General features: G+C 39.2%; 1 protein-coding gene across 1 annotated transcript; it reads left to right on the top strand.

The window, feature by feature from the left end:
* The first annotated feature begins 6,792 nt into the window (after positions 1–6,792).
* Positions 6,793–24,556, top strand: cplx2a (complexin 2a). Its single transcript, XM_080879833.1, has 4 exons — positions 6,793–6,987; positions 8,334–8,417; positions 21,462–21,640; positions 22,882–24,556. The coding sequence occupies exons 2-4, from the start codon at positions 8,387–8,389 to the stop codon at positions 23,071–23,073; spliced, it is 402 nt and encodes a 133-aa protein (XP_080735959.1). The 5' UTR covers positions 6,793–6,987; positions 8,334–8,386; the 3' UTR covers positions 23,074–24,556.
* The last annotated feature ends 1,397 nt before the right edge of the window (positions 24,557–25,953 follow it).

The following is a 25,953-nucleotide window of genomic DNA, read 5'->3' on the forward strand; positions in this document are numbered from 1 at the left end:
AAACTTAAACTGCACTTGAACCACAATGTCTTTTATAATTTGTCACGTACAGCCATAAAGCATTTCATCATTCATTTTTAATCACGTGTGTCCATTTTGTATAATGGAAATTGACGCATCAGATTCAAAAGATTAGCAATGATTGAATCCTTAAAAGATAATTCCTTAGACCCCCTTCACTGTTAGTCTGTTTCTTAGTAGGGCTTTTTGAGCTGTAGCTCAAATGTCTTCAGAAAAGCCCCAAATCTCTGGGGTTCCCGTCCACTGCACTAGCTGCAGGCTCATATTTGGTACTGTGGTGGGTGTGAATTCAGCTCCAGCCGTCCTGTTGACAGTTCTACTGCACTAGCTTTCTGGGGCATGATGCGTTCACTCTGGATGCTTTCCAATCATTTTTGTACAGGAGAGCGGGGAGCCCAGCCTCCTGCAGTATTTTATGCCTTCAGACAGGTACAGGGGAAGATTCAAAAGGATACTGAAGGTTGCAAGAAATTTGCACTGGTAAACAATAGTGTCCAGTGACCTTGCCACCAGAGCACAGTGAAGGAACAAATCAGCTCTGAGTCTTGGCTGTGCTTTCAGTTGGAAATGTCAAGTCCAAATTATGTTTTTTTCACAGACAGATGGAGGAAAAATATTACTGCACTGTAGCTCGGCTATGACTTAATCCTTTCCTTTCCTTTCCTCATATTTTTTCTAAAATCTGTCCGTGTGTTTCTTCAAACTGGAGTGTTTCCAGCTGTCACACTGAGATGCTTCCCTCACCACTCCTTTGCCCTGCTGTCAGACCTCAGGAAGTTAATGATCTTCTGACACCACAATATGGCAAGCTATGGTGACATCATGCTCGAGTATGAACGTCTCAGCTATGGAGCGTTTACATTGGTGTGTCAAAGCTAAAATAACGAATAACTGAGGAAAATTTTTACCTTTGTTCAAAATAAGTATATATGTGCATCACAAGATATACATTTGAACAACAGAAAGCTGAACCACCCTTCATTGACAGGAAGGATGAAATTAAATCAAACACCCTCCTTCTGGGAGAAAAAAAAAAAAAAAGGTAAGCAGCAGTGCAGACTGGACACCGCTGAATGGCTTTCCTGCAATCCTTCACGCCCAGCTTTTGCACTCCTGAACTAAGAGGAAAAATAGCCATTCTCAATCACCTGCTGCACCTTCTGTTCTCTTCTCTTCTCTTAATTAGTAAGTAATGATTTCTATATAAAATTTCATAATTCGCCAGCACTTTCAACTCTCTTCTTTTTACTTTTTTTTACTTTTACTTTCTGAGTGTAGTTTTGAAGGGAGAAACCATGTAGTTCATATGAATTTGTGAATATGGGAGAAAAAAACAAACAAAGGGTGGATTGGAAGAATGCTTTTTAGTGTTCTTAACATAGTGAAGATCATCGCATTAACTCTAGGGCTGACTTAGATTGGTTTGATGAGGAAAGATCAGAACAATAAAGTAGATTTATCACAAGATGAAGCAGACCAGTGGGTCTGTGATTATGAGATGTGCAAGGGCTGTAAAAGCCTATAAAACCTATAAAGACAGCTCGGTAGTTAACTATTTTGACAGGTTGTTGTTTTTTTTTCATAAAGAGAACTGTACTGTATGAAACTCTGATCCCATCAGTCAACCAGTCAGTCATTCAGCATTTCAGTCAGTCACACTCAGTGTCTGCTCACTGCTTGAAGCTGTAATGCCTTTACGCATTGCAGCAGTACACACCTCCCAATGTCTGGGACTTCAGAGGTTGATGGACACACACACACACATACTCACACATATAGAGACACACACATAAATTACATGCAATCCCTCAACTGCCCTCCCCTCCTTTTTATCCCTCACTTCACCTCCTCCCTTTCATTCTTTCAGCATCTCTGAGGACCTCAGAGTGCAGCAGGAATGATGGACAGCAGACTAATATCCAAAGAAAACCACCCCTCCCCTCTGACTTCACAGAATAGCCGGAGAGAGGCCAGTATGCCCTTCAGAAAAAATAAATAAATAAATAACATGACCTACCACTGAAAGAGAGGAAACGCTGGCAATGATACAGCACTAAGAAAAAGGGGCGGGCTGAGAAGTCATCAATATTGTAATCTGTTCTTTAAAATATGAATACTGAACATCTGCTCTAGAGACATAGACATTTCATTGTCATGCAATTATCACCTTGTGAATGCACTGATTCACTGGGGACTTTAAATATGACTAATGCACACAATGTCCCCAGTGAATCATGCTATTTAACATTTTAAGACTACAATTATGGAAGTAGAATGGATCTTACGTTTTTAACATTGTGAAGATCATTAGAGGCACCTTTGACAACACACAGGAGGTGATGCATGAATGCTCTATGCTATTTTAGGACCGTAACTATGTAGAAACTTGCTTGGGTCTGCAAGGGGATAGAAATGAAAGCAGGGATATCATATGTAATGTGATAAAAAAAATTGTAAATAACAATAAAACAGAAATAACTTTTCAACGAAATACATATTTTAATCTTATTCAATTCAGTTCGGTTCATTTTATTTCAGTTCATTTTAGTTCAGTTTATTTAGTGTTAAATCACGAAACCTCAAGGTGTTTATATTCTTAATTTCATAATAACGCTTACCCTTATTCTTCATCGTGTGAAAAGGTCACACTTATTTCTGTGGAGGAGGTTTTTTAAGTATTGAATGGACCACCAGTAAAAGGTCATAAAACAGGGGCCTACTGGTTAGTCAATCAGTCTAGGGGGATGGGATTGGTGGATTTGGGTTGTCTAAGAAGATACAATCCACATATTTACTGATGTGTGCAGGCAGCATTTAAACATACAGCTATGAAGAAGAGTTGTCTGCAATGAAATTAACAGCTGGCTTTAAAAAAACAAACAAACAAACCTTTCTTTAAGAAATGGTACAGCAGCACTAAGGTTCTTCATGTGCCATAATATATAATTCAACAGCAGCAGTGCCATAAGCCAGAAATTTAGCACCCACTGTGTTGTATTTTACTGTCAGCTTCTCTATTTCCTGTGGCACCAGCTTAAGTAGACCAGGTCCAAGTAACAATTTCTACAATGGAAATTGAAGTTTATAAATTGAAGGCCATTGCTGATTATCCTTCATTTATTCTAACATTGCTGCCGTTTTCATTTATTCCATACTTATAACTATTCTCTGATGAAGATTTTCTAGCCACATACCTTCAAACCTGAAAAATTGCTAAACGGCAGATGTTCACACTGTAAACTAAGATGCTGGATAAGATAACTTTTGAGGTCACATTATGATGTTGTACAGTCATGTAAATAAATAAATATATGAAGTTGTCAATGACTCTATGGTGCAATGAAAAAAAAATACGAACACTGTGAGAATTAGAATGGACCATTCAGGTGTGTGTTGATATGACGCCAATGAAAAGACATCAGGAGCGAACCGATTGTTTCTGCTTATCTGAAAAGGATTATAAGACCAAACAGTCCGAAATCCATCATTCTACAGTAGATTATACACAAGTGGAAAACAAAAAAACTGTTGAAAATCTTCACCAGAGTGGACACGCCAGCAAATTAACCCAAAGGTCAAACCACAAAATGCTCAGAGAAATTGCTAAAAAAAAATCCAAAGTGTTGACAGACACAATTACCTCATCCAGTTGTCCCACACAGTGGTGCAGGGGTGCTGATCTGGACTTGTTTTTCAGCTACAGGACCTGTGCACCATATATGTAATGAGTTGACTCTGACCTCCCATTATTCTAGAGCCTAATGTGAGCCCATCAGCCTTACAGCTAAAAATTGACCAAAATTTAGTTATGCAACAGTACAATCATCCTAAACCAGCAAGATCTACAACACAATGGCTGAAAAAGAAAAGAATCGAGGTGTTGGAGTAGGCCAGACAAAATCCTGACCTCAACCCAAATAAATGCTGTGATGGGACCTTAATCGAGCTGTGCATAAAGAAATGCCTGAAACCCTAAATGGACTGAGTTAACGTTATGAAGAATAGTGGGCCAAATTTCCTTTAGAAGAACAGAGACGGTTAACATCTTCCAGAAAATGAATACTACAGTTAAAGGTGACTCTACAAGCTGCTGAATAATGATGTGTCTAAGTAGAAGCCTCAACCCAAACTAGAAGAAACACATTGTAGTGATGGAGGACAATCACGGGACAATGGCGTATCTCCGTGCGTATGCGGGATGCTATTGTTACTAAATATTCTTAGGTTGTAAACTGCATGATGGATGTGTGTGTCAGAGTGTGCTGACTGGACACAGCTTCCTATGTCTTGATTAATTGATGGCAGATTCAGCAGTACAAGCTCCCTTTGGTGCATAGTGTTCTCTCTGCCTGTCTGTCTCACCATGTCTGCAAAGTGTGTCAATGTTGCAATATGAAAAAAAAAAAAGCACGGACATTATAAGTAGTTACAAGGGCATTAAAAAAATCTTCTTTTAGAGCTGGAGGTTCACTAGGCCCGTAGCATCTGAAACAAGGTTAAGTTCAGGTGATAAATATATACTTTGTCCTTTATGTGGGTCATCTCCTAGGGTGTGTACGAGAGAAAGACTCGCATAAGGACAGACTGGAACAATTAAGAGTTTCTAACCTTAGAAATATACAAATGCCTGCAAACACAAGGGTCCACACAGTAAAACAGCTTGACACCGAAGCATAGACAGACAAACAGCCCCAGGAGGCAGTAAAACTGTGGCACAGAGCATTACAAACCAACGAGGAGAAAGGGCAAATATGGTGGTGGGCTGGTAGGCAAACAGGGAACAGGTGAAGATGTGGATTTCAGGTGGAGACAAAACAAGCTATAAACCTAAAAGAACTGACCTGATCCAGCTGCTGTGATACCTCTATATGCTTTCTGGATGAAAATGTGGATACTTTTTGGCTCCAGACATTGTTCACACAGACTGTGGCTCAGGAGAAATAGAGCGGGTTGCCCAGCATACAGATTGATCTGAACTCATCCAGTCCACAGGTTAAAGAAGGGGAAGATATTGAATCTCCAGTTGACGCAGCCATTACTGTGTGGGTGCGTGTGATAAAAGCACCATGCACACTGAATGTCACAAAGCACCGCATAAGTATGCGTGAATCTGACTTATGAATGGTCAATAAACCTAAAACATACAAGTTCAGACTGTGAACTAAAGTCATGGTACCGGCCTCCCTACTCAATTCCGAGCATTGCAAAGAAACAGTTACTAAAATTTATCTCATCAAATCTCATCAAAACTGGAGCATAGACTTCTTGAAGGGCCTGCATTGTTGTGTGTTGGAGTTCCTACAAGAGCCTACACAGAGCGTCATCTGCATGTTGCAGCTATGGAGTGAGACCAGGAGGCAGAGTCAGAAATATGTGGAGCCTCTGGCCGTACTTGTGTCTGTGCTTTTTGAGCAAGCTTCAAGTGGCTATTCCAGGAACTGCAGTTTTTGGTATTTCTATCTTCATTTTTTAATCCCTGAAGGTTGACATTTCTTTTACAACATGTTGTGTTTGTTACTTTACTTGTTATCCTGCTTCTTTAAATCCATAGTACTACATAAACTGGTGTGGACATAGCGGTACAGTGGTAACCACTGTCACCTCACAGTGAGAAAGTTCTTGTTTCAAATTGTATGTTATGTTGTTGTTACCTCCAGGAGCTGCAGCTTCCACAGTCCAAAGACATGCAGTTGGGTTAACTGTTAACCCTAAACTGATTATGGATGAGAAGCAGATAAAATGTTTAAAGTGTATAAGGTCACAAATCAGAATAAGGCACTGTATGAATGCATGTGAAATGTGTCTTAACTCTTTTAGTATGTCTGTGAAGGTTCTCAGTCATCCAGGTCATCGTAGTCAAAGGAGCTTTGACTACATATCTGGGACTCTCCACCATTTGACCTTAGAACTGAAGAAGCTTCTCGGATGAGAGGTGAAACGTCTTCAAGCAACTTAAAGAAGTCCAGACGCTTTTCTCTGCAAGCTCCTTTGACAACTCTTTTAGTAGTCAATAAGATCACCAAAGTGTTATATAAATGCTAGTCTGTAAGTACTGTGACACAGTGTATCGAGGAAATAATATGAGGACTCCTTCAGCATCATGACAGTAAACAACTGATACAAAACATCTGGCTTGACTCACTAAAAACAAAACTTGCAACAGTCTGATCTCAACAATGACGGAAGACGTCATATCTACTCAATAATACCTGTTTAGTATCTCGTCATAGCTTTAGTTATTCATTAATTAGTATTATTATTGTTGTTGTTGTTGTTGTTTATAATGAACTTTGTATAATGTGAATTCATAAATACTAACAAACAAATCTGGAGCATGTTTCTTTTGTGTGTGAACACTGGTCATTTCAATTGAGGTCAGTTTGTATTTATCTATGTATGAATTATTTATGTTAACCATTTCCTGTGCCGTAGTATTTACATTATGATTACGTTCTCTATAAAGAGATAATAAAAATACGAATTTTGAATTGTGAATAATAACGAATCAAGAGCTAATCAGTTAAGAGGTGTGAGAATATCTGAGGTAACGAACCAACGCTGTTATAGCTTACTTCTTGCACGTTGCACCGGGTAATTAAGGCGCTCTTGTTACTTACTGTTACTGTTAGTTTTTAACGTTGTTATAATGAAAAAGAAATGGAGTTTGGAAACTAGATAGACCCTCCAGTTAGCCCGGATTAGATTCATGAGCATCCCTCCTGCCCCCTCCCCCTCCCTCTCCCTCTGCATGTTCTTCCCTCGTCCTGCAGGAATAGTCTTTCCTCCTCCACCGCTGCAGCCCGGCATGTCCGCAAACTGAGAGCGTGAGCGGTGAGACACGGAGAAAGACACAAGCCAGCCTTTAAGACACACGGCTTGTATTTTGCGCCTTCCCTTTGAAGGAGAGAAGATTTTAACACCGCGACGAAGCTTTTAGAAGGGACTTGGACGAGGATCAAAAACAAGGTAAAGGATGTCCCGAGCAACCACTGGGATGTTGACGTGTGGCTTCACTGTACGGGACAGGGTGCGTGATTGGTCCGGGCACTTGGTACAAGATGCCGATGCTTCCGTCCACTGAAAAACAACAACAAAAAATAACAAAGAAACAAAAACACTGGCATGTGTGTAAGTTGTGTCCCCTGAAAAGAGTAGGGGATGCATCGCTCTAAGCTTGTAGAGTAGATAGTACATTCTGTGCACGAACTGTGGCGACATGCTGCAGATAATAATACAGTGTTAACTGCGAGGGTTCATATGGGGGGAAGGAAAAAAGGTGCAGCTAAGGAGACCGATGAAGAGGAAGGAATCCAGGAAATGATTTGAGCATCTGAGCATAAAATCGCTGACGAAAGAGCGATGCCGCAACCGTGCAGCAAGTTCTCAAGTGGATTTTTTTAAAATTCTGCTATAGTGTGTATTGCAATGTCAGTGGGATGGTGCGAATGCTGCAGAACTTTACATGGTTGTTATGTCCTAAAAAGGGACTTAACTCAGGCTTTGAATGCTGTAGAAATGTCTTTGGGACATTATAATCTTTTGAAATGACTACAAAGTATCCACTTGTGAGCCCCTTAGCAGCAGCGTAGAGAATCATAGCTTTTTTCTTTTTAAAGTTTTAAATGAACTGCTGATTTGTTCTGAATACCTACAAATCCAATGTAAATGATTATTATAGGAATAAGACATGCAGGAAAACGCCACAGTTACCAATATACTCACACAAAAGAATCAGACGTACTATAAGAAATCAGCAGAATGCATATTAAAAGCAGTGTGGTCAATCTTTCTAAGACCCATGCAGTGACACAAATTGTGCCTAGGTTTGCTCATCTTTGACCCCGTGTTTGTTTCCCTTTGCTTCTGGGAGTTATCTCCGTGAAGACAAATCGCAGGCAGTCCAGCACTGTCAGCATAAAATGCGCAAGACAGAGCGCAGTTGTAAATTGAGGGCACAGGTGCCTCAACCAAACTCAGGACACAGTGTTATCCTGAAGGGTAACGATGTTTTAACCGCTCGAAGTTTAACTATTCCCTGTTTTATTCACATTTTGAGATGGTTTCTGTACATTTTTAGCGCAGCTAATGGAAATAAAATTCCAGAGAGCTACTAAATATGAAGATATTCTCTTTAGAGTGACTCCTTTACCAAACAGGGATCTCCGTCTGAACATCGTGTTGTGTCCGCATTGTGCCTCGTCATTTCTACCCCCACCCCAAACCCATCCCATCAAACTTGTGTAAGAATCACTGGAGTGAAACAGTGGTGTTCCTACAGTCACAGCTTGTGTATTCTGTCTCCCTGGCTGCAGGTCTGTCCCTGTAACGCGACCACTGAAGGAGGAGAACACAGAACTGCTTCATCATGAATTTTGTAATGAAAGCTGCGCTGGGAGGTGAGTAGACTGCCCGGCGTGAGGTTGATTTAACAGCACTGCAGCGTAAAGGATTTAACAGGATGCTTGGCGGCAGTAGCAGCAGTATACTGGTACTGGCCTCATAGTTATGGAGACACTGGACTGCATCCAACATCAAACTACTCTCTATAGCATCATATTTCCTCTTTGTTTTATGCCAACTGTTTTTTAAAACCTCCAAGGCTGCAACATAACTTGTTTCAATAAATGCATTCTGTTGGCCAGTGCTTCATTATTGTCAAGAACTGCTGAGTGTTTTAACCTTGTCTTTATGGCCAGCATATCAGTCTGGAACCAGGTTAAGGACCGCTGCAGATGAAATAGGACGGCGGCAGCAGCAGTGATAGATCTAGTCATATACCAATAATACGTCTGTCAAGTGAAAAAGCCGCGTATCTCCAAAATGTCACCTTCTGAGGATGGAGGCAGCCTTACTGTAGGTTGATTTTAATGCATGAGGTTTTCACATGGTTTTAATACCCAAGCAGACTCGGCTTTTCAAGTCCAACCAGTGGCACCTTTTGAGGCAAGAGAGATAGAGAAGGGCGGTTTTGCCAAGAATTAATGCTGACTTTTGTCCTTTAAAGCCTTCAGGTATTATCCCTTAGAATATTATCTCAGCTATTATTTGCCCCCTAATTAATCCTCATTATAGCTCTGTAATTCATCCTTCTCGTCAGCTATAGCTTCAAGGTGAAGGGCAGGAAAGTGGTACCAGTAGCTACAATGCAGCGGTTTCACTCATACCTGGTCAGTCGTGCATGATGTTGAGCTGTTGTCCAGGTTACAGAGATGTTAGGCAGTTACAGCTGGAGTTAAAGCATAGCCCCAACTCCTCATTGGGATGCAAAGGATGCAAGCGCTGCCTTGTTCTGCATAGCTCCTGTGCTGTGCAGCTGTGCTGTGAATTCTTAAATCAACTGCACTGCACTGGATGTAGTTTTGCTCTGCATAGGTTGGGCTGCACTCCCCCTGCAGACATTGGGAATAGATTTGACAGTGTGGGTGTTTATCTGTGTACACTGCCAGTGCAGGGGCGGGGTAGTGTGTTATATAGATGTGTGCACCTTATAAAAGATAAATTACAGTGAATGCAAAGGCCTGTCTGCGTGAACAGATCCTTGTTGTATATGTGAGAGAAAGGTGAGAGAGTAAGGATGCAGAGAGAAAGTTTGACGATTATCAGGATGGGTGTCATATTTAATATTTAATAATTATTCCTTCTGGGATGCATTGCTGTTAATGCCTTTGTATGTTACACAAGCTGTAGTTCCAGTCTGGACACAGTGACCTCTTTCCACGAAAATGTCCACAAAGTATTGACACTGCAAAACATCATTAAAGCTCCCTAAGGGGGGGTGAAAGGTTAATGAAGGAGGCAAGCCAGTTAGCCAGTTAATCAATGAGCTCAGCTATCAATCTGATGCTCAGAGCCTGAAAATCAGTAAATCAATATTTGTGAAATATTATTTAATTAATTAAGTTGGATCATTGAGTCTCCTCCGTGCTTTAGCAGTTTGAGCTATACAGTGCTTGTGGTTTCATTCCAACCAGTGACCTTTGTTATGTGTCAAACCCCTCTTTCCCTTCTCGCATTTCCCCGAGGCTTCAGTGACAGCTATGAAATTAAAAAAAGAAAAGAAACAGAATAACATGTTTTATTAATTAGCAATGTCTTACAGTGGATGTCTAATTGAGACTGAAATATGTTCAGTAATACTGGGTGGATTTCTATGACATGAGCGTAACTTAGGTACCGACTCAAGCACCAACATCAGTTCTAAATTTAATCTGTGCAGCACTGTGCTTAATGAGATATCAGGGAAAGTATCAATCAAAATGCTGACCGTGCCATAAATATCACTGTTCCTGATTTCAGTTTTGTCATCCTTTTCAACATTGTCAACTTGTGCAGCAACACACTGCTCGGAGGCCCCCCTGCTATGTGTGGAGCTGTCAAACAATGACTTACAGGCTTAAACATATCCTATTAAATGGTCAGGATGCACAACCTGTAATGTGAAATGGTGTCAATGTAAAACCTCCAACACATATTTAGGCTAGCCTGCCTAGCATGGGATGTGGCATAGCTTGTCAGGCTAGAAATATCCTGGATGTCAAAATGGAGACTTCGACAAAAGCCTGGTCTCCATAGCACTAGACTAGAGGGAACATCTTGTGGTGCTGTTGGGGAAATATGCTTACAAGTAAGGGCGATCGTGGCTCAAGAGTTGGGAGTTCGCCTTGTAATCAGAAGGTTGTCGGTTCGAGCCCCGGCTCGGACAGTCTCGGTCGTTGTGTCCTTGGGCAAGACACTTCACCCGTTGCCTACTGGTGGTGGTCAGAGGGCCCAGTGGCGCCAGTGTCTGGCAGCCTCACCTCTGTCAGTGCGCCCCAGGGTGGCTGTGGCTATAAGCTTGCCATCACCAGTGTGTGGATGACTGGATGTGTAAAGCGCTTTGAGGTCCTTAGGATACAAATACAGGCCATTCACCATGTTGGAAGTTAAAAATGCTTTGAGTAGAACAGTGTTATATAAGAGCCAGTCCATTTACCAGAATGGATCTAGCTGAGGTATCTTGGGGATCTGATTAGAACTCCTCAACAATGTTGTCTCCGAGAGGTTGTGTAGTCATGGGCAACCTTAAGGAGACCCAGAAGCTCTGGCTTGGAAAAGCTTTGGTGTTCCCTCAGAAGAGCTGGAAAAGCTGGCTCGGGAGTGTTGACCTCTAAAATCCACACTAGCATGTATACACTGAAAAACTCCTGACAGAAACATTTATATGACCTCCATTTATTCCTGTGACTATTTCTTTTCTCCTTAAGTCAATATTCAGACAACCTTAATGAGACAATTTAAACAATCTGCAGAAAGGTAGCTTGCTGAGAGACAGAAAACAGAATAAATCAAGCAGCATTTCTTCATTTCTACAGCATTCGTTTCCATCCAGTGATGATTTTTTTTACCTGTTTTTGGATTTGCTATCCTGCCACTGAGTGTTTTGCTGAGTATGTTTGGCGATGTGCGGATGAGAGTCTGTGTGACAGAGGATGCTGCCAGTGCATTAAGTAATCCTCCAAGGCTTCTTTAGTTACAGATACTTGAAAGAAAACAGAGCGATGTTTAACTGTGATGATTCAGCAGGACTAAGATCCAAAGCTTGAAGAGTGCTGGGTAGTTTGCTGCATTTGCCACAATCGACACCGCTGGTCACGCGACTCCCAGACATATTATTTTTCCTCACACAACAACTAAAAAAAAAAAAATGAAAACCTACCAACGTATTTTTATACTGTTGCTGTGTGCAAGCTGCAGAAAGCTCCTAGATGGGATATACAAACAGTGTAACTGAAAAATTTGTAGGCACCTGCTTGGTGATGCAGACATTTTAAAATACAATGAAACTTCTTTTGTTTTTATAAATTTCCGTCTTACTGAGAAGCAAAAGAAATGCAAAGAAAAGAACAAGATGTAATGAGATGAAACAAGTATTTTAATCCAACTTAAGGAACTTCTCAGAGTAAAATGGCATGCACGGATGGGCACATACAGATGAGGGGTGCTTACAACCACTTGAACAGGTATGTTTAGGCATGTTTATCTCATTTAAAAAAATTATTAAATTAAATTAAATTATACAGTACCTTGAGCTTCTTGGACTACAGTTTAAAAGCCCACAGCATCCTAAAAATCTCCATTATGGAAACAAAAAATTATGCAGTTAGATTAGATTTTATTATTATGATTCATCCGTGAAGATCTGTTGCTAGTTCTGAGCTATGGTACAGAGTAATGCATCTTAAAATTCCAGATCCACTTTTGTCTCCTTGTTAAGTGATTGCTTCAACCTCTGAATGCTTGGGTGCTGACTTGGCACCTCCTGACTCCTAACTAAAAGTTGAAGTTAGTTTGACAGAATGGGAAGCTGTTAAATGCGCTAGTCATTTAGTCCCAAGGTCTGGAGCTCAATCAAACTCTGAAGGCCTCAGGCAACAGCAGTGACACCATGACTGCTGCATCTGCAGAAAAGTCAGAAGTGCAATCGTCTAGTCAATAGTCACATTTAATTACTCATTTAACGCACGTTAACGCAAGTTTTATATTTTTTCCATTTGTTCAACAATTTCTTCAGCTATGGGAAGGTTAGATGTGCCAAGAAGATTGTCTTTACACAGAAGTTTGCAATGCGTGTACACTAGAGTTTATGTGTTTGTCTGTTGGTGGCACCAAATGTGCAAAACACAGTCATGAAACTTTACAGGTGTGAAGTTCAAGTACACCTGAAGGCCAGCTTTAAAGATCTGTTTAGGGGGACTTTGCAGTACGACAGTAGACAGCTAATTGAATCGGCACAGTGGAATAATTATTGATATTGATATAATCATATTGATATAATCATCAATATGACACCCAAAGAATAAAAGGCAGGAATTAGAAATTAAATAGAGTGCATGCTTAATATTGAGTATTTTGTTTTATTTGTCAGATGTTGTGAATGATATGGAGACTTGCATGTGAAACCAATGAACAGAAAGCTGACCTTTGTTTGGGTGAAGATCAAAGTCCATGAATGGCAAAAGTCCATGAACAGGTGGTAAAACATAATGTAAGACTGACTAGAAACACAGAGGAGGTTAAACAGATGCTCTCACAAAGGAGAAAAGAACAGTCTGGGCCTATATACTCAAAATGGGAAAAGAGGCAAGGGGAGGTTAAAAAATAAATAAATAAAAGCGCAAGGAACATATGACTTTCAAAGTAACACAGGAGGTAACCAAACAGGAAATTGCCAATAGTGGTGAAAATTTTTACAATAACCCATAGAGAACTCAGGGGGGATAAACAAGGTAAGACTGAAAAATAAAACCAAATAAAAAAGATTTCAAGAACAAAGAAACTAAACACTGAGGCATGACAATTATATGGAAAAACCAGAAGGCCATAGACTAATGAAAACAATGAAAATCAAACTATAACCAAAAGCTGGAGCTAAGAAATCAGACTCAGTCCCAAACTTGAAATGCTTGGTCAAAGACCTGAGACCATAACATGAATAATGTCTCATAATTAAATACACACAGTTCCTTCATCATTAAATTAAAAGATCAGTATGCCAGCATAGCTGAATCGCTCATTTCTGCTGTTGTCTGGAAACCATTAAGGCTAGATACCATCGTCTGACCCATGAGCACCCAGTAATAATTTCTTCACCACATATCTGGTAGTTCCTGCTGCAGTAAAAGACTCCAAGACCACATTTTACCATGATCAAACACGCTTACACACAGACTGCTAACTGTTGGCTAAAAACTACAAAGAATTTACCGCTTCAGCAAATTAGTGTTCTACATATTGTAAACAAAATGGGAACATGCTAGTTTTTCCTGGTAAAAATATGAAACCCCATCGTTTCTCTGCTGTAATAATATTTAGTTATTTACTCTAACACATAAATGCGATCATAAGACATTTTCATTAGTTAAGTCTGACAAAACTGTGTTATTTGAGGTGGAATGAACAGAAGAGACACCTTGAGATTTTGCTTGCTCACCCCATCGCCTCAAAGTAGAGATAATCACATTTAGCAAGCTTCTAATATGATTGGCAAAGGGAGTGAGGCCGTCATTACTTGATTGGTGTGGAGGTCTACAGCTGGCACCCACACATAATTTTCCCATTTTCTTCTTGTGTTAACTCCAAGAAATCAAATCATTTGCAAAAGTGACCTTGAGCTTTTGCTAGAGTGCAAGGTGTGCGTGACTGCATGTCTGTTTGGTACATCCAGATTCAACAACTAAATTATTCAACCGTATAAGGCATGATTAGTGAAAGAGAGAGACGGGGGAGGGGTTCTGAGAAAGGCAAATTCACAGAAAGTATCACTTTTCGAATTCATAGCCTGACGATTGTTACATGCTGCTGCAGCATTTTTATTACTAATACCATTTTTCCTGTGCTGAAATGGCCATGTACCTTCAGAACGAATCTCAAGTCTTGCTTAGAAGACAGCTCATAAGCTCAACTGCTTGTTAACGCAACTATCTAATCAGCCAATCACATGGCAGCAATTCAGTACGTTCAGGCTTGTGGAAATTTTCAAGACGACCTGCCAAAGTTGAAATCAAGCACCAGAATAAAAAGAAGACTGACAGAACGATAATGAAAGTCTGTGTATTTCAGAAACTGCTGATCTGCTGGGATTTTCCAGCACAACCATCTCTGATTTACAGACAATGGTCTGAAAAAGAAGACAATATCCAGTGAGTGGTAGAGGAGATGTTAGACTGCTTTAAACTGATAGGAGGGCAACATAACTCAAATAACCACCTTAAAACGAAGGAATGCAGGAGAACACACATGTTGAACAGTGAACAAGACGACACCGGCTGCCAGTCCTGACATCTAAAAACAGGAAACTGAGAGTAGAGTTTGCATGGGCTAACCAAAATTAGAAAATTGAAGATTGCTCACCCCATCTTCACTTTAGCTGCAACGGTCAGGCTGCTGTTGGTGTAATGGGGTGGAGATGCTTCCTTGGGACACTTTTGGGAGAGGAATATAAGCTGGCATTAAAGCTGCTACCAATTAGTAGGCAAAAAAAAAAAAATCAAAATCACAGTTAACATGCTCCCCACCATCTCCTCCACCGTCTCACAAAGCTGTTATTGAGACAATGACTTATATCCCAAAGGCCAAACTTGCTGGAAATCTTTACAGCACACTTGTGAACTTTCTCGCCACACACTGGGCTTAGAGGGGATTTGCCCGAGAACTTTGAGTGGGAAAAGAGAGATAAGTACTGTTTATCTGATTCTGTCAAAAGTTGAAACTCTGTGAGAGTTAGCTAAGGTTAGTCTTCTTTGCCACTTTCCCTCAAGACTTTGGATTTAACAAAGATTTACTGAAGAACTTTCAGAAGGAAGGGATTAAAGAAATGACACTTCTTATTAAGCAGGAAATGCCCAAACATGGAGGAAAGAAATCATAGTATATTAATTAAAAAGAGAGGTGATACAGGAAATGACTTAAAATGTTGTACTTGGATTATCTTGGAATTGTATTTTCGATGTGGTCAGTAGCAAGATTATCTACAATATCCAGTGGCACAGCAGGGCATGTCTATGTCTGTTATGGATAAAGTGGCTGATATTACTGATTTTAATTGAAAAACATAGCTCACCACAGCTTTGTGATAAGAGCAAGCTAAATAAATTTACTTTGGTTTAAAAGGGCGTTAATGTATCTGTGGCAAATGGCTTACAAAACAACAGCCAGACTCATTGTTCAGTTTTAAAGCTATCGTCCTTTATTCTATTTGAACAAATATGATCTGAATGCACAAATAGGATTTTGTGAAACCAGACCAAGTTTATTTTGGTTTGATTTAGTGTTGTTAAAATAAGAGCTGAGGGCCCTTTTCACCGTGTTTTCCTAGGGAATTATTTGACAGTGAGGCTCAGCTAGTTGTGAGTCATTGCATTACTGACGGGATTCAGCGGCATTGTTTACACAGCTTCTGCTGGAAATATTCCAGATCTGGGCCATAAGCTGATCTTGAAGTCCATGTTTATCTGGGATTTTCTGACACTGACAGTATCGATTCATGTAAACATTTATTTCAGTTTCCATAGTTTCGCATAGTGCAGTGCCTTTTTCCTGACTAAACCAGTGGTCAAAGAATAGTGGTGTTTATTAGTAATCATTGTCTGGGCTGGTAACATTCAAAAAATTTTAACTTAATACAGCAGGTTCTCTACTAATTGGAAGGTCGGTTGATCCCTAGTTCCTCCAATCTATGTGGTGAAGCATCCTTGGGAAAGATACGGAACCTCGAGTTACCACCAATGCATCCATTTGAGTGTGTGTGTGAATGTTAGATAAAAGTACTATATATCTATAACTGCTAGTCCATTTAACATTTAAATGGCACCTTTTCTCAGCACATATGAAAGCAATACAATGTTTATCATCGTGTGAACATGTGTGCACATTTATCACTTGCATTCAAAGACATATAAAAAGAAATTGCATAACCATGCAAAACCTCATGTTTGACCATATATGTTGACAACTAAGGACTTTAGCTGTAACCTGCCTCTCTTTCACTGTCTGATACAGATGCAGACTTGAAAGGAGCAAGTATAGCATGCCAGATGTTGCTGTGTTGGCTTCTATGTGCTGCTCATCCAATGCTGATGCAGCTAATACCTCACTTTACCTTGTATTTCTTTCCTTCCCTCTGAATTTATTCTCTTTAATAAAGAGATTCTGACTTTCTCTGTCCTTTTCAGTTTAATACAAGTGGCTCATTAATGCTGTTGATAAATTGCTTTAAATGCTGAAAAAAGTGCTGCTATTGCAATGCTTAAAATCTTGGTTGAGAATAAACTCACTGCTGGTTGGGTGTGGATAAGCAGGGAACACAGATATGGAGTGAAACTAACTTGCATGAACATAATTTGTATTGATGGAAAAAGAAATAGAAGAAATTCAGTTTGGATTGTTTTTATTCTCATTGAATGATAGAACTGAAGGAATTTGGAGTATGAACTTTTTCAGCCTCTGCGGTGGGAAAAAGGTCTGAGAACCACTGAGCTTGTTAATAATTGTAGCTTTGCTGCTCTACACTTCCCATACAACACCTGTTCAAACTGTCTTGAGATTACAGTCTTCTTTCCTAGCCCCTGGGCTAGAGCTATTACTAGTTCTCCAGTTGTCAATCCCTTATTTTTGCAAGCCTAGCAAAGTATAAGCGGGTGAAACCAGCCGTAGGTGGTGTAGCTCCAGGGTTAGAAAACTTTTCCTCCCTGTTATAGATTTTATTTTTATGTTTTTTTAACATTAGAACATTAATGTGTTCCATTTCATGCACGAGTTGGAGCTTATTCCGTTGAGTGTACTTTTTTACATAAGCACTGGCACAGTATGTGTTTGCAACTTGAGCTGTCAGAGTCTTACTGTTGTTTTAAGTCTTCTTCCTTTGTAATAAAGTCTCTGAGAAGCTGTGGAGCCCCAGAGCCTTAGAAATAGCCTTGTAACATTTCTAAGACTGATGTCTTTCAATCGCCCTCTTCCTCATTGTGTCTGGAGAGCTTTAGATTTTGATATTGTGTTCTTCTAGGCGATCTTTCAGCATACTTAAGTGTAGCCACGGCCCTTTAGCTGAGGTCCTGTTTTGAAGCCTTATTGTGAGCTTTTTTACCGTCACCATCCTGTTTAGTTAAATCACGAGTGAGAAGTGGATCTGACTAAGAAAATGAGGACACTCAATACGCTTAAGTTAGCATCTTGTCAGTTAAAGTAGTTCTGTGCTAAATCGTACCCTATTTCCATTTTAGGACTATAAGTTGTAAATTATATGTGCTATAATGTGTATAATCTGTTGTATTAAATGTGACTTAAAATAAAAAATGTGACTTTTTAAATGTATTTTTATTGAGGTTATAGATCAAATGAGCTGTAGGGCCTTTATTACAATTAGAATTTTTGCAAAAAAAATTTTATAATTTGGGGGTTAACTAAGAGGGCAAATAAGCCTACTTCTCCATACAAGCTGTAATGATTCAATGTTACGAGTGTTGTCCCGCAGTTTTACTATTAGTCTGTTCTAACAAAGCCCAGATAACCTTTTTTGCTTATGGAAATACAGGCATCCTTTAAAACTTGTGTTTTGTGACTACTCAGGTTGCTTTTTTTTATGCTAAATTCTGTTTGAATATTTGATGCAATTTATTTTGAGATGTGAGCAGAAAAACTGGTGTCATTTGTGTTTTGTTAATTACCCAACACAAAAATGTGTTTTTCGTTTTCTGTCCTTCAGCACCCTTGTGCTCGCCCATTGCCAACTCATCTTTTCTCGTCTTCTGCCTTAGATGTCTTTTATCTCTCTCTACATTTTGCTACAGTTTGTTTTTATTATGCTGATGAATCAGAAAAACTAACAGCACCAGGGGAAGACTGAAGGAGTAGTCAGTCTTGTGCCTTGGTTGCTTGATTTTTCTCGTCCGACGTCCTTGCCCGCCTCTTACCTTTTCAATCCCACTCTTCGTTCTAACCTCACTCTCTCGTTTACTTCACTGTTTTCTAACACAACTTATTCCTTCATTGAGCACTTTCTCCATATTGCTTCCTTTCCAACTTTCCCTCTCTCTGTGTCACACTGTAACTTCACATGAACTGTTGGATAATCCCACTAACTGGAACACTTCAACAAATTGGACGATTATTTTTGACAGATTCTCTCCTTCTCATCACACTCTTCTTGCTTCCCTTCTTGTTGTGTCAAAATGTTCGAATGTAGACTGCCTTGATATCCTAGATTCCTTATTGTCCAGTTATTCTTTCCGCCTCTTCGCTACTTATCTCCTCCCGTCTTTGCCAAGATTCTTCAGACCACTGGTTTTTCTCCTAATCTTTTATATCATGATGCTTGATGACTGTTTCTACTGTTTTCTATTGTTCGTGTTTGCAGAAGTCAACATTTTCTGTACTGAAATCAGGAGGTATTATTTTATTAGATGTATAACTCTGACAGGCACAGGAAGCAGATTTGTGCAAAGCATATTCAAAGGCTTATGCCTTGTAGATTAATATACAGAACTGTGTACTCTCTGAAATCTGTCACCATTCTTTCATCCTGTGTCATACTGATTATACTGTTAGTCTCATGAGTACGTCTTTTTTTCCTGTTTGCTTCTGATTGTTGCAGAAACAGCGTATTGCCGTGTCATCTGGCAAATAACTGTATACATCAACAGTGTGCTATGCAAAAACCGTTTGATCCATAGCCTATCTGATATCATCTATGTTCCTCAAATTCCACATTGAGACTTATTAGGACTGCAGCCATTACTGGGGTCACTAACATTTAAACTACTTAGTTAATGCAGAATTCCATTCAGTTCAGTTATATTTACATAGCACTAACTCAGTGTGCTTTATATTGCAAGGTAAGGACTCAACCATCAGGCATTTACCTGGCAGCAACACTCGGCAACAGTGGGACAAAAGAACTCCTTTTCAACATGAAGATTCCCAGCACAACCAAACTCATCAGGGACAGGTTATGGGATGAGGGGAAAGAGAAGAGGGAAAAAAAGGAGAGCATAGAGACACAAGGACAAAACACAAACTGTGGGAGAAAAGACTGCATTTCATGGCGTTTACTAGCTGAAGGAAGTCATTTTCAGTGCATCATGGGTCATCTTCCAGCAGCATAAGGCAGATTAACAAAGGGATAGGTCAGCGTCACCTGCTGTAGCCCTCACTATGTGCTTCTTCAAAAGGAAAAATAGAAAAATTGTAATCCTGCTTTTACGAGTAGAGAGCGTGTCTGTTTCCCAAATACAAGCTGGGAGATGGTTCCATAGGAGAGCGGTCAGATAACCTAAGACTCTGCCTCCTGTTTTACTTTTAAAACTCTAGGAACCACAAGCAAACATGCTGTGTGGGAGCCAAATGCTCTGTTTAAATAATGTGATTCTATGAGGTTTCTATGTTGTTTGACTTTTTTTTAAAACTTTGTATATCAGGAGAAGTTTATTACATTCAATTCAAGATTTTTAGGGGCAAAAACAATAATCCCAGCTTTGTTTTATTTTAGAAGTGAAAGGTTATAGGTCATCCAGACCTTTGTGTCTTTAAGACATCCATTCACGTGAAGTATTCATTTTTCTGCCTTTTTAGATAATAACAGCTGGGTATCATCTGCATAATAGTGAACATGTATCCAGTGTTTTATGATAACATGACTTCAGGGAAGCATGTTTAATATAAAATCCATTGCTTTCAGCACAGAGCTCTGTGGACGACTGGAATTTAGAAGGAAAGGGCAAATTCAGCTATGTTTTAATTGCCACCAGTCGTCAATATTTGCTTTTTTTTAATTTTTAAAAGGCTTTTAATGATCTCATCTACAAGGAACTTGCAAATGCCTTTCCAGCAATATTAAATAGGGTCCAGCATAAGGTTCTATTTTGCTGCCTTTTTTGGTATACTTTGCTGTCCATTTCATCAAAATGTGTCTCAGTTTTGTATGAGTCAGATGATTGTTGGGACCAGATCATCTGCACTGGTCTTTTAAATAGGCTTTGCCTGATATGTTTTGGTTTCATTTCCCAAAATCAAGCAAAATGGGCCACACTGTGAGTTCTGAATTAATAACCAAGTGTTACCAGCAGAGGGTGAACATCATGGTCAATGCAGACATCCATTTCCCTCTATTTTATTGTGACACGACATGTGAGGGCACCAACTATAAACACATGTTCCCCAAATGGACTGTGAAACAGTATCTGGTTGGAATTAGAATAGAAGAATCAGAGAGCCAACAAAGAGCAATGACAATAAAGCGAAATTATGGGTGCTCCACGGCAACTGTGCAGGACTAAAAAAAATACAAATAGTAAAGACATCAGGAATAATTTCAGTCAGTTGTGGGTAACTGAAGACACTACAGTAGAGTACTTGTTTTTATTGGGTGCCCTTGTAATGCAGTGTTTGCATTCAACAAAGTGGATGGCATGCTAGATTAATAAGAAGAACTGTGGTGTCCAAAGCTAATCATGAGAAAAGGTAAGCCCTTGCTTTTGTGGTGTAGCTGGAAGTACCACATTTTAATTTAAACCATGCTTGTAACTAACTCAGGCAGCAAAGGAGCTGTGCTAAAACAATCTTTGAAATCAGCTTGTAAACATATTAGAGGTGCCATTAATAACTGCTCAGACAGTATCTGTTTAAGAAAATCAAATAGTGAGTGAAAAGGGCCAACAAAAGACCAAAAACGGAAATGTTTTTGCATTTGATGTCAAATAGCATTGGATACTGGCAGATAATAATAGCTCTAAGGTGAAATGCTGAAGGTTGTACCTGTGTTTGTGAAATACATCTGCCTCTATTTCATTCAGTCAGTTTATCTGCTTGTCATCTCGTGGCTCGCAAACTAATTTGACAGCTCAATCTTGAAAGCCTGCTGGAGCAGTTGTTGTGTCTAATGTGTTTCTTTTTTGTTTCGTGTCTCTCAGGAGGCCCTCCTGATGTTGGCAAAATGCTTGGTGGGGAGGAAAAGGAAGAGGACCCTGATGCAGCGAAAAAAGAGGAGGAGAGACAGGAGGCACTGAGGCAGCAGGAGGAGGAGAGGAAGGACAAATATGCCAAGATGGAGGCTGAGAGGGAATCGATGAGACAAGGCATCAGAGATAAGGTATAATGAAAAAAATGGATTTTGCTCTGTGGCTAGCTAAGGTAGTCATAAAGTAAAATTTACAGTTTTCAACCCAACAAACAGAACTATAGTAAGTCAGTCAGTCTTGTAAGGAAAACAACCACCAAAACAAAGACAATAAAGAAACAATTAATGTAGAATTAAATAATGTCATACAATGAGCACTGCTTACTGCGCGAGAGATGCATATGGGCAAAAAACTTGGATTTTTAGAAGCCATTCTCTCTTTTGTTTTTCACGTACCTTCTAAAGGCTTCTCATCTTGGTGGCTTGACAGCACAACTGTTTATTTATATATATATTAAAAACTTGTTTAAAATAGACTACCGTGACATTGTTGTGCTTGCTTTGTGCTATTTTTAAAGCTCTCGTACCCATGAAATAGATCAGTAGATCAGGAAGGAGCTGTAGAGAAGTAAAAAGCTGTTGAAAAATGAGATGAGATTAGATTGATTTAGAGAAAGTAATGGTAGCCAGGATACAATTGAAGCTACATATACATTATTAGGCCATTATTTGGACGTTTGTCTTTGTTCCATGATTACACACTGTATTTCTTTTATACAAACTAGTCAGGGCTGTAGAGACGCTGAAACTGCAGTGGCTGCAGTGTAACCACTTCACTGCAGTGTGAAAGGCAGGCAGTCTGTGGGTGGGACAGGTCTGAAGGGAATAGCCCACTGTGAATCAGCGGGTTGAAAAGCAGCACTCCTCCCTTGGTTCGTCACCTCGTCTATACTTCTTAAGTTCTCCTGGAGGAAAACAAAGAGTGAGGAACAGCTCCTAAAGTGCTTGTCACCAAAAGGATACTGTCAGTTTCCTCCACAGCTTCATTCCTTTGTGCCAGATTGTGTGAAAAATGCCCACACTATGTCCATGTCCTTGCTGGAGCATGGCAAAGCTAGCAGTGTCACATGCATAGCTGCTTTATTTTATGATTACCAAATTACTTGACTGACATTTGTCAACCAGAAATGGCATCTTACAAATGTAGTGTGTAGGCGTCTATAAAAATGTGATTCACAAGAAGCACTCACTCTTTAAAAAGCTGGCTGACAGCGCAATAATACTTCTTTTTCCATGATGTTTTGATTGAAACATGTTTTTTTTTTTAAATGGATGCTTTTTTTTTCTTTGTGTGCTTTTGTCAAATACAAATTTGCAATGTATTTTTTGTCTGAGCTCTTATCAGCAAACTTGTGTTTCTGTTTCAACTCTAGTATGGCTTGAAAAAGCGTGAAGAGGCCGAGGCTGAGGCAGCAGCTGCCCAAGAAGAGTCTGCAGCGGGCAGCTTGACTAGACCTAAGAAGGCTGTGCCAGCTGGCTGTGGTGATGAGGAGGAGGAAGAAAGCATCATGGACACAGTGATGAAATACCTGCCAGGCCCACTGCAAGACATGCTCAAGAAGTAAGCTAGGTAGCTAGCTAACACTATCTAGCTTAGTTCACAGGCTACAGTTACTTTAATTTAGTTTTTCTCATTTTTCAAACACATCTAAACAAATAACATGAAGTTACATTTTGGCAAGGTGTTATGTTGTTTGGCAAGTCAAGGTTTTGTGATGAAGAAATGCACCAACAGTGTGAACTGCAGCCATTGGACTAAGCTAGGCTGGCTTACCGGCCATGTGAACGTTAGTTATGTTAGAAAGCTAACAGCAAGCAGAGGGCAAAGACAAATCTTAGACGGTTTATCCTTCTAGTCTGAGAAGTTTTAAACTCCCTTTTCTGTCCCCTGCAAGGGATGCAAAAGCTTTCTTGCACCACTGGAAAATAATACCCTTGTACACCATATTCATTCAGTTTGTACATAAATAAGGCAGTGCATAACAACCCTCCATGTGGGCAAAAAAACAATCAAAAATATTATATATTAAAAATATTATTCTGTATGTCTGTCTTTAAAAGAAAAAAAGTAATAACTTGATAAGCCATATTTTAAAAAGGAACTTTAAAGACTACTCTTGTGTGCTCCTAAAGCTCGTTTTATGTTCAGCCTTGTCTAAAATTAATGTGAAACCTTTTGCACACAATGTTAAAATCTCTGTAAAACCTGTCGTCTACTTTCCCCACACACTCCCACAATGCCCTTCATGTAGTATAGTGTTTAAAATGTTTCCATTCTCACATTCTGTGTCTCTTCACGTCCTGCATGCCATTTGTCTGTAAGAGTTAGTCGTGTGAATATGTGCTCCCATCATCTCGGTCTCCTTTTATCCTCTTTGTTATCATGCAAAAAATAATATGGCAATAACACCTGAGTTTGACTGTGTTTTCATGTCTATATAGCCGTTAATATTATTAGTAATAAAAAGAAATATATATATATATATATATAAATAAATATGTATGCTTTCAGGAAGTTTAATTTACATGTTTGCAGGGTTTTTCTTTTTTTATTTTATTGTTTTGATGAAGAATGACTGCTTGGCTGTTCATATAATAGCCAAAAACCTTAAGCTTTCAGCCATAAAACCAGAATTTACAGTATATATACTATTACCATCAGGATCACTTAAAAGGGAAAGAATAATAACAAAACAGTGTGAATAAAAAAAAATGTGTTTTTGAATAAGCAGCGTTGAGCCGAGAGTGAATTATAAGACCAGGTTTCGCATTATACAATGATTTGTGAGAAAAAGACCGCCTTCCCTCGATACGCACAGACACACAGTGAATACTGCAGTTTGCCTTCTAATTTAGCTACACAGAAAAAAGCTGGTGTGTTTTCAAAGACGATTTAAAGTGATGCTTGATTCAGTTTCTTATTGTTGGCTTAGATATGATGATGGTCCAATGAGGTTGCCATGAGCAATAAAGGTTTATCATGTATGTTTCTGCCTGAGATTCAATAAAAACTTAAAACCTTGTTCACACATAAAAGTGTGTCGCTGTCTTATTTGTGATATTCCATATTTAAATCATGATGTAAGTTGCACTTTACAGTCTCAGTATACATGCAGTATTTGTTAGATTGGAACAATTAAGACGTTCTGCACGGTACAATAATAGAATATAAATATGTGTTTGTGTTTGCCATGTTGAATTTCACCAAATTAACAAAAACTAAAGACCTTCCTTCCTGAATTTTATTTCATTTGTTACTTTTGTAATAATAAAATTCCATTTCCATTCCACAATTATCAGGGATTGTAACATCTAGCCCTTTTACTGAATCAGTCTCATTTTTATTTTTTATCACGATTAACTAAAATCGTTTTAGTTTAGTCCAGTTAACTCTAATAACCTTGTACTGAAACAAATGATGCATAAAACTGTAATTTTTCCCTCCAATGAAATTAAAATAAATTTTTTTTTCCAGATCATTCTTACAACCTCCCTGGAATGACAATGAGAACCTGTAATTTTTCATAAATATGACATGTGGATTTTTTTCCTTGTTGCTGTATAAAATCAATTGCAACCAAGCGCCACCATTGAGGACCGTAGCCAAGAGAGCCAAGAGGGATGGAAAGCTTCACCAGCTTGGTGTAATTCTTCTCTTTCGCCACAGAGTGGCACTGTGGGCCCTGCGGTCTTTGTATCAAATGTGCTGAAGGTGTATAAACAAAGACAATTTTCAAGCTTTATTTAATTCATAAAACAGAACAAAAAAATGTGAACTATCTATGAAAAAACCGAGTCAAGCAGTACAATATGAAAAAAGCCCTACACAGGAGAAAAGAACATGACACACAGAGACTGTGAGAGCAGAGTCCTCTTTCACTTTTAGCTTTCAATTGTTCATCTTTATAATGAAGATATCGACCATTCACTGGACATTGTTACTGACAGTGTCAGTAACAAAGTGGTGATAAATAATAACACTGAATGTGTTATTAGCCCTTAAACATGCAATCAGAATTTTGAGCAAGAGTTGTTCACATTAGGAAGACATAAACGTTTCCTAAAACAAATAATTCATCGACAGCTAATAAAAGCTAACAAACCATCCTGTGATTTCTACTGGAACTGTTCTAATTCCTGCTTATATAACAGCTAACTCTACTTTTCCCTCATTGCACTGCTGATTTTTAAAGTTATGAGAAATCCCGCTATCTGCTCCAAAGTATACAGCAGCATAAAATCAACATTTATTCGGGTGTTTTTTTGGCCTATGATGAGAACCATTTCATTTTGATCTCCAAAGGATTACGGTGCAATACCATATCTCTGATTTGCAGTACCTGTCATAGCCAGACATGCTTGTAAATAGTCTGTTTTTCATACGAATAAGGGGGATTGTTATAGTCTGAAAGCTGCAAAGACATGAAAGGTTTCCTGCATACAAA

The sequence above is a fragment of the Rhamphochromis sp. 'chilingali' genome, assembly GCF_963969265.1.
Source record: "Rhamphochromis sp. 'chilingali' genome assembly, chromosome: 4".
In the NCBI taxonomy this organism is placed as follows: domain Eukaryota; kingdom Metazoa; phylum Chordata; class Actinopteri; order Cichliformes; family Cichlidae; genus Rhamphochromis; species Rhamphochromis sp. 'chilingali'.

What these genes read in the sequence shown, in the direction of transcription:
- cplx2a (XM_080879833.1), top strand. Translation starts at nt 8,387, where the DNA reads ATGAATTTTGTAATGAAAGCTGCGCTGGGAG. An exon ending in AATGAAAGCTGCGCTGGGAG is followed by an intron (nt 8,418 to 21,461) that starts GTGAGTAGACTG and finishes CGTGTCTCTCAG; the next exon opens with GAGGCCCTCCTGATGTTGGC. An exon ending in GACAAGGCATCAGAGATAAG is followed by an intron (nt 21,641 to 22,881) that starts GTATAATGAAAA and finishes TTTCAACTCTAG; the next exon opens with TATGGCTTGAAAAAGCGTGA.